At 59.9% G+C, this 12,816-nt stretch overlaps 1 protein-coding gene and 1 long non-coding RNA gene across 3 annotated transcripts; one reads left to right on the plus strand and one right to left on the minus strand.

The window, feature by feature from the left end:
• Positions 1 to 23: 23 nt before the first annotated feature.
• PKLR (pyruvate kinase L/R) lies at positions 24 to 7,891 on the minus strand. Of its 2 annotated transcripts, none has more exons than XM_044266493.1 (11): positions 7,842 to 7,891; positions 7,229 to 7,340; positions 5,134 to 5,225; positions 4,896 to 5,027; positions 4,580 to 4,766; positions 3,956 to 4,226; positions 3,685 to 3,835; positions 3,243 to 3,395; positions 2,996 to 3,162; positions 1,778 to 1,959; positions 24 to 1,188 (listed from the first exon to the last, which is right to left on the minus strand). In XM_044266493.1, the coding sequence occupies exons 2-11, from the start codon at positions 7,317 to 7,319 to the stop codon at positions 1,082 to 1,084; spliced, it is 1,533 nt and encodes a 510-aa protein (XP_044122428.1). In that variant the 5' UTR covers positions 7,320 to 7,340; positions 7,842 to 7,891; the 3' UTR covers positions 24 to 1,081. The 2 variants fall into 2 exon arrangements, with proteins under 2 accessions (XP_044122428.1, XP_044122427.1); XM_044266492.1 differs by having other exon boundaries at positions 7,229 to 7,411; positions 7,842 to 7,872.
• Positions 5,200 to 6,449, plus strand: LOC122918268. Its single transcript, XR_006386577.1, has 2 exons — positions 5,200 to 5,315; positions 6,219 to 6,449. It is a non-coding gene; the product is annotated as an uncharacterized LOC122918268 (long non-coding RNA).
• Positions 7,892 to 12,816: the final 4,925 nt, after the last annotated feature.

A 12,816-nucleotide genomic window follows, 5' to 3' on the forward strand; every position in this document is an offset into this window, starting at 1 on the left:
TTGTATTTATTCATTTGCTAGTTTCATTTATCATTTTATTCAGCCTTCCTTTATCCATCCCTCCCCACTTCTCCTTGTAGGGACAGAGGAAGGAGCAGGGCCCCCATGCCAGCTCTTGTGGTCCTGGCTCAGCTCCAACACCGGGCAGCAATCCTTAGCCTTCTCCCAACCTAGGGAGCAACCTAGGGAGTGGCTGGAGAGCTACCCCAGCGGGCGGGGAGGAGGACTCTTGCTACTTTTAGGGGTTTTAGCCCCTTCTGAGTTTACCGCTGGTGCAAGAGTGAGGGGAGGACCCGAGGTATCCGAGGCTGGGGAAGGGTAGACTCGCCAGTACCAAGAGAAATCTCTTGCCCCTGTCCTCTGTCCCCATGCCTGTTCTATAGTATCAGCAAATGGGGACCAGGACCCTAAATCTTTCCTTTTGAGTATAGTGTCCTGGGGTTTTATAATTGCTCCCAAACAGCTGGGTTGAAAAGGAAAATAGAGCTACTCATTTGGGCTCCTGTTTTGTGTGGGGGAGCACAGCATGAAGCAGTTTCTGGTGCAGGACAAGGCCGCAGGGCATCGGGACCACAAGGCGTGAGGTGGGCAGGGAGGGGCCTGCAAACCCCACAGAGGCTGTGAAGACAGTGACCAGATGAGCCCCCGCCCCCGTTCTCAGGCTCCCCAGCGCTCATCCAGCCTCGCTTCCCCAGAAGGGTGGCGCTTCGATGTCACTGTCCGTCACAATGGAGGAAGAGGGGGAGCTGTCCCCGGGGCCGGGGGGTGCTCAGATCGTCATGGGGGCCACATCAGAGAATATCAGAATGCACGATAGTGATCTTGTGGGGACTGGCCTGTGCCCCTCGCCCCACACCCCCCGGGTACAGGAAGCCCAGGGGAATCGAATTAACCAGCTAAGCTAGGATTAGGGGATCAGAGCATCTTAGGGCCCAGCTGAGAGTGCGGGGCGCAGGGGCTACTGCTGCCAGATGTCCGGTGCTGCTCTGGACACAGCCCTCCAGGGCCTGCGTGAAGGGGAAGGGAGCAAGTGTGGCCCAGGCAGGGGTCTGTGGGGGGAGGGGCTGGCTTGCAGGGTGTCTCAGGATACGCTCAGAACTCGCATGATGTTGGTGTAGCCAGACCCAGGTCGCCAGCCTGTCACCACGATCACCAGGTCCCCCACGCGCAGGAAGCCGCGGAGCTTTCCTGGCAGGGGCGCAGAGAGAAGGTGACAGTCAGACACTGAGGGACGGAGGCCAGCCCTGTTGTGAGAACCGGCCACCGCCCTCCACCTCCTCCAGGGCAGCCCTGAAGGGCCCTGGTGATGCTGTGGGGACCGCAACCCCTGCAGGACGCTAGAGCTGCAGGTGTGTCCCGGATGGCATGGGCTGTGCGGCTAAGGAGCCACCCTGTCCACCTCTGTGGCTATGCTCGAAGAAGAGGTGGCGTATGACCAGGCAGGAAATCAGTTTCGTTCCAGCCTGGGGATGGGGGACCGGGTCCCCCTTGGACTCTCACTTCTTACTCTGGCCGCCTGTGCGGGCAGCAGCCAGGCTGACCTCTCCTCTACTGCCCTCCTCCCAAACATGCCCCCGGCCCCTGCCTCCTCCCCAGCCTGTCCCCCGACCCCCGGAGGCCAGGACATCTCTGCGTCTTTGTGAACCTCTCAGAGAGACTCTGGCATCAGAGGAGAGAGGCAAGGCTCTTTGAGTGGGTGTGGAAGATGCGGTCAGGAGACTGAAGATGCCAGTCCAGGGCCGGGGAGGGCAGAGGGAAGGAAACGTAGACGGCTCACCACTTTCAATGCCAAATTGGACCCGGCGATCCACATCGTCCGCCCAGATGGTCTCTGGAGGTTCACTGTAGAGCAAGGGGAACACCCCTCGGCACAGGTGGGCCTGCCGAGCGGCCTGGGCAGAGCGGGTGACAGCAATGACCACTGCTCGAGGTCGGTACCGAGACAGCAGCTGTGCTGAGCTGAAGGGGTTGGAGAAGGTCTCAGAACCGGGAAAGGGTGTGGAACCAGGAAACGGGTTTGGGTTTCGGGCCCCAGGAGTCGCAAACAAGCTGTGCGGCCCTGGGTGATCGATCATAGTGCTCGGGGCCCTGATTTTCCCACCTGTAAAATGGGCATAAGAGGGCCTACTCTCCTCACCACACAAGGCAGATCAGAGACAATGAAGGATAGAGCAGAGCAGATAATAAGAAGCTTCTTGAGAGGCATAAAGCCCTTCTGAGTAGGTACCTAGACCTAGTACTTAACTCACAAATGTCTCTTGTTAATCCTTGAAACGCCATGAGAAAACAGAGACCTGCAGGGGATCATAGCTGATTTCAGAGCAAAGACCTGGACTAAGGCCTTCTGGGTCCTTCTGCAACACCTCAGCACTGCAGGGCTTGTGGGCTAAAAGCAGGGCCCTAAAGTGTCCTGGCGCCCTTCCAGCCCCCTGGAGCTCACTGGGGCACTCTCTCCTGGCCTCCAGCTACCTCTCCTCATGCCACAGAATGATGCTCTTCGTCTCCTACATCAAGACAAAACCCGGGGCGCCTGGGTGGCTCAGTGGGTTGAGCCGCTGCCTTCGGCTCGGGTCATGATCTCAGGATCCTGGGATCGAGTCCCGCATCGGGCTCTCTGCTCGGCAGGGAGCCTGCTTCCTCCTCTCTCTCTGCCTGCCTCTCTGCCTGCTTGTGATCTCTCTCCGTCAAATAAATAAATAAAATCTTAAAAAAAAAAAAAAAAAGAGGGACGCCTGGGTGGCGCAGTTGGTTGGACAACTGCCTCCGGCTCAGGGCGTGATCCTGGAGTCCCGAGATCGAGTCCCACATCAGGCTCCCAGCTCCATGGGGAGTCTGCTTCGCTCTCTGACCTTCTCCTCGCTCATTCTCTCTCTCTCAAATAAATAAAAAAAAAATAAAATCTAAAAAAAAAAAAAAGACAAAACCCAAACCTGGGGCCCATCCCAGCCTGCCCCTGGCCCAAGCTGTGTCTTGGTGTCGCCAGGGTCCATCTCACCGGCCAGTTGTGGTCAGCACGACGATGGCAGCCGCACAGCACTTGAAGGCGGCCTCCACGGCGCCTATGGCTGTGACCTCAGTGGGATCGCGGCTCAGGGGTGCGGCCCGGCGCAGCTCCTCAAACAGCTGCCGGTGATACACGGCAGCCTCCGCCTCGCGAGCTATCTGCAAGCACCAAGAAGTCAGCTGGGGGCGGGGCCCTGGGCGTGGGAGGGGCTTGGGGCCCCGGCACCCGGAGCTCCTACCGCGTGCTGCATTTTCACTGCATCCACTGGGAATAGGCCCTTGGCGGTCTCCCCCGACAGCATGATGCAGTCCGCTCCGTCCAGCACAGCGTTGGCCACGTCACTTGTCTCTGCACGGGTGGGCCGCGGCTTGGTGATCATGCTCTCCAGCATCTGGGGGACATCGGGGTATCCGAGCTGGAGACTCCCATCTGAACTGGGACCCTGCCCAGCTACTTCTCTGCCACCCTCACAGGGCCCCGAAAGCCAGGGTCATGGTCACAGAGTATGCGATTATGGTTCCTTATCTGAAAACGAGGCTCAAAGAGTCTCTTCCCAACTTTGTTGTTTGAGGATCAAACACGGGACAGCAGACCGTACTTAGACCTAAGGTGTGGGTCCCCACCCTCAGGCACCCCTAACACCCAGAGAAGGCCCGGGGCCCCGAGGGCTCACTCCAGACCTGTGTGGCGCAGACGACCGGCTTGCCCGCCAAGTTGCACCGTCCGATCATCATCTTCTGGGCAAGGAAAACCTTCTCGGCTGGGATCTCGATGCCCAGGTCACCCCGCGCCACCATGATACCATCGCTCACCTCCAGGATTTCATCAAACCTGGGCGGTTGGGGGAGTCAGGGCTGGGGAAGAGCCAGAAGATTCCAGGGAGAGGAAGACTGGAGAAGAGGAGGGTGGTGGGAGGGCTAGGGCCTGCGAGGGACAAAAACCAAGCCTCACTTCTTCACGCCTTCGTGGTTCTCGATTTTGCTAATGATCTTGATGTGACGTCCTTCGGGCCCCAGAGCAGCCCGGATGGCGGCCACGTCGCTGGCTTTCCGCACAAAGGAGGCAAAGACGATGTCCACGTTATGCTGCACCCCAAAACGGAGGTCCAGAACGTCCTGCTCAGACAGTCCGGGCAAGTCCACCTCGGCACCTGGCAAGTTCACACCCTTCCGGCTGCCCAGGAGGCCACCGCTCTCCACCTGGGTCTCCAGCCCATCTGGACCTGCAGGCATGGAAAGAGCCCGCTCAGGTCAGGGGTGAGCCAGGGGCACGGTCCCGGAGAGGGAGCCCGGGTGTTGGGACCCCAGGAGATCAGGAACCCAGGTCCTAGTGTCTCTCCACCCTCCGCCAGGCCTGTGCACGGAACAGGCCCGGGTGGACATCTGTCCAAGAGATAAACCCGGCAGTCCAGCACCCCCCAGGGTTGAGCCCACAAGTCTGGACCCCAGGAGCTCGGGGGACAGGAGGGGAAGGGCGCTGGCCAGGGGAGAGGGCAGCGGGTCTACCGGGCTAGGGGACCCAGGGAAGGGAGTATGCCCGCGTCCCCGCTTGGCTGGGGCAAAGGCTCATCCGCACCGATTTTCTTGACCTGGAGGGAGATGAGCCCGTCGTCTATGTAGATGCGGCCCCCCACCGACACGACCTTGACAATATTGGGGTAGTCCACCCACACGATGCTCGCGTCCCCCCGCGTCCGGAACGCCGGGTCCACCGTCACCAGCACCCGGGAGCCCTTCACTAGCTCCACCTCGGCCTCCGGGCCCTAGGGGCGGGGCCAGAGAGGCCTTGAGACCCGCCTCGTGCCCCACCCTCCCGCGCCCCGCCCCCCGTCCCGCCCCTCGCACAGCAGGGGTCGCCCCGGGAAGCCCGCGGCGCGAGGTCCGACTCTCACCCCCCGCAGGACGCCGGTGCGTATTTCCGGTCCCTTGGTGTCCAGGGCGATGGCCACCGGCCGGTAGCCAAGCGGAGAAGTCGCAAAGCTCTCCACCGCCTCCCGGATGTTGGCGATGGACTGAGCGTGGTACTGGGGGGAGCGGGCAGCGATGTCTGGGGAAGGCGGCCAGGACCCCCACCACCCCCGGCCACCGGCGAGCTTAGCCCCGCCCCCTCCCCTCAGCCCCGCCCCGGACCTCGTGGGAGCCGTGCGAGAAGTTGAGGCGCGCGATGTTCATCCCGGCCTTGATCATCTCCTTGAGGCGGTCCACCGAGTGCGAGGCCGGCCCTGCAGCGGGGAGGCCGCTCAGACCGCCGTCTGCCCGTCCGCGGCCGCCCCGCCGTCCGGCCTTTACTCCGGCGCAACCTCCGCTCACAGGTCAGCCAGCACCTGCTTGCCCGGGGGGTGGGGTGGGGGGAGGGCCCGGGGCGGGCGTCCTGCGCGCGGCTGAGCCGGCCGTGTTGGCAGCGGTGGCCGCGGCGGAGGGGGAGTCCCCCGGCGCGTGAGGGGCACGGCAGGAGGTACCGTGCCCGGTGAGGGCATCTGGGGTCCGTCTGGGCCCGCAGAGCGGAGAGGCCGTACGCACGGCGGAGAGGCGATCTTTGCTGAGCTGGCCGCGCCGCTGGGAGCCCGCCGGACCCGCCTCTCCAGTCCCTGCCCAAAGCCAGCGCGCGCGAGGCCCGTTTCTCAGCTGCTGGAAGGCCGAGTCGGCACGGCGCCGGCCTGTGGCACCAGCGGGCGCCCTGCTGTCGATCACGGCCATCAGCACGGACCCCGCGGCTCCTCCGTCATGACAGTGTCTGAGCCTCAGGACCCCCTCCAGCCACAGCCCTATCCTTTGCTCTTTGCCGCAAAACTCGTTGCAAGGACCCTCCGCGCTCGCAGCTCCCGGCCTCCCTCCGCCCCGCTTTTCCCGGGGCTCTCACTCCCGCCGGGCTCGGGCCTCTCTGCTGCCGCTCTTCCTGCCGCGGTCGCCAAGAACCTCTGTGCCGCGGCTGAATGCGGGGATCGCTTCTCAGTGCGCATCCCGGCTGGCGGGTCCACAGCTCCGGACCCCGTGCTTGCCGCACCTTCCTCACCCGGTGCGCGGGGCATGCCCCCTCTCCTATTTCCTCCCACCCCACCGGCCGCTGCTTCTCAGCCCTGGCTTCCCCCCACCCCGCCCCCCACACTAGCTGCCTCATTCTCCCCCCTGTCGTTTTCCCTTCGCTCTCTGGGTGGTCTCTCACCTAGTTTCAGGGCTTTAAGTACCATCTACATGCCCCACATGTGTATCTCCAGCTCAGACCTCTGCCCCAAACCCAGACTTGTGTATCTGATCACATCTGAAACGGCATGTGCGAAGCCCAGCTCCTGATCTCCTCCGCCCGGAACCTCTGCACGAAGATCTTTGCTGCTCCGTTGATGATGCGTCCTTCTAGTGCCTCACGCTGAAAGCCTTGGGCCCCTCTCGGCTCCCCTCCCCATGCAAACCATCTGGAAATCCCATCAACTCCATCTTCCAAATGCACTTAGAATCTGATCCCGTCTGACCACCGCCACTGCCCCCCCACCTGGTCTGAGCCAGAAATGTCACCGCAGCCATTCCTGCCCTGGCCCCCAGGGCCGCCCTCAGCCTCTTCCCGTCACAGCATAAGAGCGAGTCACTCTCCCAGCACGGGCAACCCTCTCCCACTCTCCAAGGAAAACCGAACCCAAACTCTAAGAACGGCTTGTAAGCCCCGATCTACTCCCCTACAATGTTTTCATTTTGCTACTCTGTCCCCCAGGTGGTTTCTAACGGTTCCAGCCTCTTCAACTCGGGGCCCTTGCACTGGCCGCTTCCTTGTCTGGAACCCAATCCCCAACCTTGAGCGTGGCCTCATCTCCTTCACGCCTTTGCTCAGATGTAATTTTCTGAACAACGGTTCCCCGACCCCCACATGGGGTTACGGCCTCCTGCCCTCGAGGCTCTACTGCCCCTTGCAATGCTGTGTTCCTTGCGTCCATAGTTCCTACCACTTTCTCACATATTAAACAATCTTTTTCTTTTTAAGTTAGTATGTTTGGTATTTGTTGTCTCCCCCAGCTAGACAGTCAGCCCCTCAAGGATGGGGATCTTTGTTTACATTACCGATCAGCTCCCAGGGACCCAAACCTTGGCTACCAGACGCCCCACCAGTATTTGCTGAATGAATGACTCTGTTAAACACAGAGCGGTCTCAGAAGAGACAGCAGGTGGGGAAGCATCTTGAGAAACCTTCGGGGGGTCCTCTGAGGGTTTCTCTGGTTCCGGGCTGGGGGGCACTCACCGATGGTGGCAATGACGCTCGTGCTGCGGGCTGCCACGGGCTCCGAGTCAATGTCCAGCAGGCAAAGGTGCTCGAGGAAGGTGTCTGCCATCGCGGCCGACAGCTGCTGCCGCTGGAAGAAGGCCGTGCCCAGCTCGTGGGTCAGCTGGGCCACGCTGGCCCGCCGCAGGTACCCCGCTGGCCCTGCAGTGGAAGGGGGCTGTGTGGGCCGCTGCCACACCCCACTCCCTTCACCTCAGCACACCCCAAGTCCCCTCTGTCCGTGCCAGGTTTCACGGAGCCCTTCCTAGAAGACAGGCACTACACAGACATTATCCGAGAGACAGGCTTCACATCCAGGCCTGGCCGGCTCTAGGCTCCGAGCCCTCCCAGCCCCGACCCCTGCCCTTCAGCTGCTGGCTTCCCGCAGCCTCACCCCTTCTCTCTAGTCTGGAGCTGCTGCTCACGCTTGCCCTGTCCCCTTTCCTAAGCTCCCCGTTTTCTTCCTTCTAATTGGCTGGCTTCCGGACCCCCTCCTCTGAGTTTCTCCAGTCCTTTCAATGCCGCTCCAGTCCTAGAATCCCTGTGGCTTGCCCCGGCTTCCCCCCCGGAGGAGCCCCAGTCCCAGCCATACCCTCCATGGCCCTGAGCCCCTCTCCCTGGGACGCCGGGCTGAGGGAGCAGCTCTGCATGCTGGTTAAAATGTCACGACCAGGGGCCAGAGTCCAGGCCGCACGGGAGTGCCCCGCGGCTCCCAGGCTGCAGGACAAGAGCTGCCCACCCCAGCCCCGCCTACAGAGGCAGAAAAGAGGCTCGGACCAGAGCCCAAAACTGAACACAGGGGACACTCCAGTGAGCAGAGACCCCCACCCCCACCACCGAGGCCCTCTTGGCCAGCAGCAGACATTGGTCATGTGTGTCCCCACCCCCGCTCCTGATTTCCACCCTCATTCCCCACCCTGTTCACTGGTTCCCCCCCCTTTTTTTTAATATTTTATTCATTTATTTGACAGAGAGAGAGAGAAATCACAAGTAGGCAGAGAGGCAGACAGAGAGAGGGGGAAGCAGGCTCCCCTCTGAGCAGAGAGCCCAATGGGGGGCTCGATCCCAGCACCCTGAGATCACGACCTGAGCCGAAGGCAGAGGCTTTAACCCACTGAGCCACCCAGGTGCCCCTGGCTTCCCCTTTCCTTACCTCCTGGAGCCCCGATCAGGATGGACTTTGCTAAGTCCTTTTGCGACTTAGAGATCCTTGAGCAGAGCTCTTGCGTGTGTATGTTCTCCTGGCTGGACATGCTTACAAAGCGAGAGGCTGTGGAGAGAGGGGGAGAGAGGAGGACAGAACTGCTGGTCTTATCTAAGGGAGACAGAGAAAAGAAAAGGGGCACACCCAGCGGGCTGTCCCTGTCCCCACAGAGTCCCGCCCCCCAACTTGCTGGCTCACCGCCCCATCTTCTGGCATACCCCCTCCGTCATCCATTTTTTCTGATAAGTTTCCAATTCATTCACGCTGTCATCAGCCTGAATAGAGATTTTGGTGACACGGCCCCCTTTCCTTTGTACTTTGCTGAAGTTAGTTCGAGATGAATGTAGGAAGGAGGGGGTTACGGTGGGGACTGGAGCCTGAAGGAAGGGGAAGGGGAGCACCGTGATAATGTGGTGGGGTTCTCGGGAACGCCTCTGATAGCATCACTGCCCCTGTAACACAGGCCCCCATTCGCTCGCTGGCCAGTATTTGCTGAACCCCTTCTCTGTGCTGGGTCCCAAGGAGGCAATGATGAGCAAAACAGGGACTTTACCCTTCTAAGGGATTTCCAGTGTGGGGACACTGACAACGGACAAGCACCACTGGGGCACCTGGCCGGCTCAGTAGCAAGAGCGTGCGACTCTTGATCTCAGGGTCCTGAGTTCAAGCCCCAAGTTGGGAATAAGAGATGATAGATAGAAACCTTAAAAAATAAATAAATAAAACAAGCACCAAAAAAATGAACATACAACCATAAACTTAGTTTTTTTTTTTTTAAAGATTTTGTTTATTTATTTGACAGAGAAATCACAAGTAGGCAGAGAGGCAGGCAGAGAGAGAGAGCCCGATGCGGGACTCGATGCCAGGACCCTGAGATCATGACCTGAGCCGAAGGCAGCGGCTTAACCCACTGAGCCACCCAGGTGCCCAACTTAGTGTTTTTGTAAGGTTTTCTTTTTCTTTTCTCTTTTAAAAAAGATTTTATTTATTTATTTGACAGAGAGATCACAGGTAGGCAGAGAGAGAGGGGAAAGCAGGCTCCCCTCTGAACAGATGAACAGAGAGCCTGATGTGGGGCTCGATCCCAGGACCCTGGGATCATGACCTGAGCTGAGGGCAGAGACTTAACCCATTGAGCCACCCAGGCGCCCCTAGGTTTTCTTTCTTTCTTTTTTTTTTTTTTAAAGAGAAAGAGCACTCTTGTATGTGTGTGAGGCGAGGGGCAGGGGGGAAGAATCTCAAGCCGGTTCCCTGCTGAGCCCTGAGCCAGGGCTGGAAGCAGGGATCTGTGATCTCACAACTGTGAGACCCCGGCTTGAGCCACCCAGGTGTGCCCATAAGCACAAGCTTTGTAGGTGCTGTTAAGGACGGAACTTGACTGGGGCACAGAACAGCAGAGCCACCCGGGAGAAGAGAGAGACCCGTGTTGTAGATGAGGCGGTTTGCCTCTGACATGGGGTCGTACCTCAGCTGAAACTGGAAGGATCTAGTGGGGACAACTCGAAGGGAGCAGTTTTCTGTGGGGTTAGGGGTCTACCTGTGGCGTCTCTGCGGAAGGAAAAGGCCCAGTGCGACAGAGAGAGAAGTTTGCTCTGGGACGGTGGCCTGCAGGGAGGAGGCGGCAGGCTCCGGGGCGCAGGGGGCCCAGTCCCCGTGAGGCTGGAGACTGGAAGCAGGAACTTGGAGGGCACCAGGTTCAGCCAGCGGCTGACAATACCCAGCACTTGCTCTAGATCCCTCCAGCTGGCGGGTGGAGATCACAGAGCAGCAGCGAGACCGACCGGAGGCTGCAGGAGTGATCTAGGCGGGAGGCGACAGCCTAATGGCAGCAGTAGGCACAGTGAGCGGGAGACAGATCGGAGGAGTCTCTGGAGAAGGGCGCAGAGGGCAGAGGGACAGGTGCGGGGAGCGGGGGAGGGAGGCTCCCATCCCCTGAAGGAGGGCGCTGGTCTGGTGTGATCAGCTGGGGAGATGGCAGTGCCACTTACTGAGACCGGGGGAAGGACAGGTTTGCAGCGGAAACATGCAAGGTTTCAGTTCTAGAAAGGCTATGTTCAAGATGCCAATCAGTCACTAGAATCAACAGGCAGACAGTAGGACCTGTCCACCGAGCGCTTGTGGCGGGCTGGGACAGTGTTCTACATCTCCCGGGCAGCTTCTCTATCACCATGGCAACCGGGAAGGAAGGGGGGATTCAGAGCTGGTTTGACAGCGAGGGAGCTGAGGCGAGGAGAGTGGGCTAGGCGTCTTCTGCCACGCCAGATCCTTTCTCTACCCTTGTCCACTCTGTCCAGGGCTGGGAGGCTGAAGGCCTTGCCCAGGGTTTCTGTTGGGCTTGGCCAAGGGCACCAATAGAAGATGAGACAAGAGGACAGGAAGGCTGGGGATTTTCCCTCTCCTTCTTCCAGCCAGGTTGTTGGAGGTCACAGCTCCTGCCAGGGACCCTCTCCAGATTCTAGGACCCATTCTCTCCCCATGCTCTGGGCTCCTAAAGGTGGTACTAAGCCCACTGTTATGTAATGCTATACCCCTGGGGGTTTAGCAGCATCTGTGCACACCGTGGGATATAATCCTGTTAGGAAGCATTACTCAGTGTATCTGATTTGAGAGAGCCCTCGGTTTCTGATGGAACCCTGCCTGATATACTTCGTCTAGGGCTAAAACTCTTGTGGGCAGCAGAGCTGGGAGTCAGATTCAGTGTGGTTGCTAGGGCTGAGCCGTAACCACTAACCTCCATCCTGACCCTCAGATTCTGAGTCCAACAGAAAGAGGTTAGATAGCAGGAAGGACTTACAAGAGGAATGAGCCTGGGATCCTAGGCTCTGTTTATAGAAGACAGAGCAAATAAAGATAGTTGAAAGATGTAACCAGAGGGAATGCAGTAGACTTTAGGGATCAGGGAATTAGACCTTGTGCTTGTGGCTTGGGGAGGGACATGGGATGTTTAAGTTTGGCCTGGGGATTTCAATCTCACTCAAAGACCTTTTGGGAGGAGCAGAATCCCAGAGATCCAAGCCCGGAGGAGCTAACAGACAGTGCGGTTGGTGCCCCAAAGCAGCCCCTGTCCTATCCAAAAGTTTTGACCTGAAATGAGGTCAAAGAGGAGAACCCTGGGGCTGACCCTGGGTCCACAGTGACCACACCACGTGAGGGGTGTTCTGCACTTTGTCCCAGGGTCAAGCAGCCCTGTGCAGGTGGCTCGTGGGTGACAAAGCTGGAGGGACAGCAGGCCTACAGGATCCAGGCCTCCGCTTCGTGTCACGAGAGCCCCCGCAGCCTGCGGCGCGCACAGAGCGGCCCCACGGCGCCAGACGCGCACAGACGCGCGCTTGCATGCGTTCTCGGCTCGTGCCCTGCCCCGCGCGGGGTTCCGAGAGCCCGACCGGCCCGAAGGGGCAGAGATAGGCCTGCTGCCCTTGGAGTTCGAGAAGTGCGCGTTCGGGGCACAGTGGGGACAGGAGGAGGGGAGGGTTGTGGGTGACGGAGGAGCTCCCAGGGTGCTTTCACGGAGGCCGCGCCAGAGCTGAAGGGAGGCAGGGGCGGACTGGCCAGCGCCGGGACACGCGCGCACGCGCACATGCGCCCTACTGGGACACACGGACACAGGGATACACGCCAGCGGCAGCCGCCGCGCCGCACGCACGACAGCAGGCGGCCTGCAGGGGGAGCCCGAGAGCCGCCCCAGGGGCGCCGAGCGCGCCCTGCCCCCGGCTCGGCCCCGCCCCTGCGCGGGTCTGGGCGGGCGGTCCTGGGGGTGGGGGAGCCGTGCGCCTGGCCACTAGCCTCCCACCGCCTGGCCCGCGGCCCCATTCGGGGGTGGCTGTGCGTGGGCGCTTCCAGCAGGTCCCTGGACTTTGTGCACGTGCCTTCACGCTGATTTGCGCGGACACTTGGGCAATATTCAAGCCTCAGAGGTGCAGCCGCTCCACGCCCCCCCCATGCTACCAAAGTTTCTGTATCTTCTCTCAGAAACGAACCGCGCAGTCACAAACAATATATGCCCCCCTTTTAAAATATAGGAACATTTTACTTTGTTTTATTTTTATTTTTTTAGTTTTGTTTATTTGACAGAGATCACAAGTAGGCAGAGAGGCAGGCAGGGGTGGGGGGGGGAGCACAAAGAGCCAGATGCAGGGCTTGATCCCACCACCCTGGGATCATGACCCGAGCCACCCAGGTGTCCCTATTTATTACTATTATTTTTAGTAATCTGTGTCCGATGTGGGGCTCAAACTCACAGCCCATCGGACATCAAGGGCCGCCTGCTGTACTGAGTGAGGCGTCAGGGATTCCGGAAGCTTCCCTGTCAATGCAGGTGGTGGCTGGCAACGAACACCGCATTCTGTGCCTCCCCCACCCCCGC

This window comes from Neovison vison, chromosome 10, assembly GCF_020171115.1.
Source record: "Neovison vison isolate M4711 chromosome 10, ASM_NN_V1, whole genome shotgun sequence".
NCBI classification, from domain to species: Eukaryota; Metazoa; Chordata; class Mammalia; order Carnivora; family Mustelidae; genus Neogale; species Neogale vison.

Bases quoted from the DNA above. Each gene is read 5' to 3' on its own strand.
- PKLR (XM_044266492.1), bottom strand. The intron at 3,836-3,955 runs GTGAGGCTTGGT...CCAACCGCCCAG, and splicing joins AACCACGAAGGCGTGAAGAA to GTTTGATGAAATCCTGGAGG. The intron at 3,396-3,684 runs GTCTGGAGTGAG...GATGTCCCCCAG, and splicing joins CGGTCGTCTGCGCCACACAG to ATGCTGGAGAGCATGATCAC.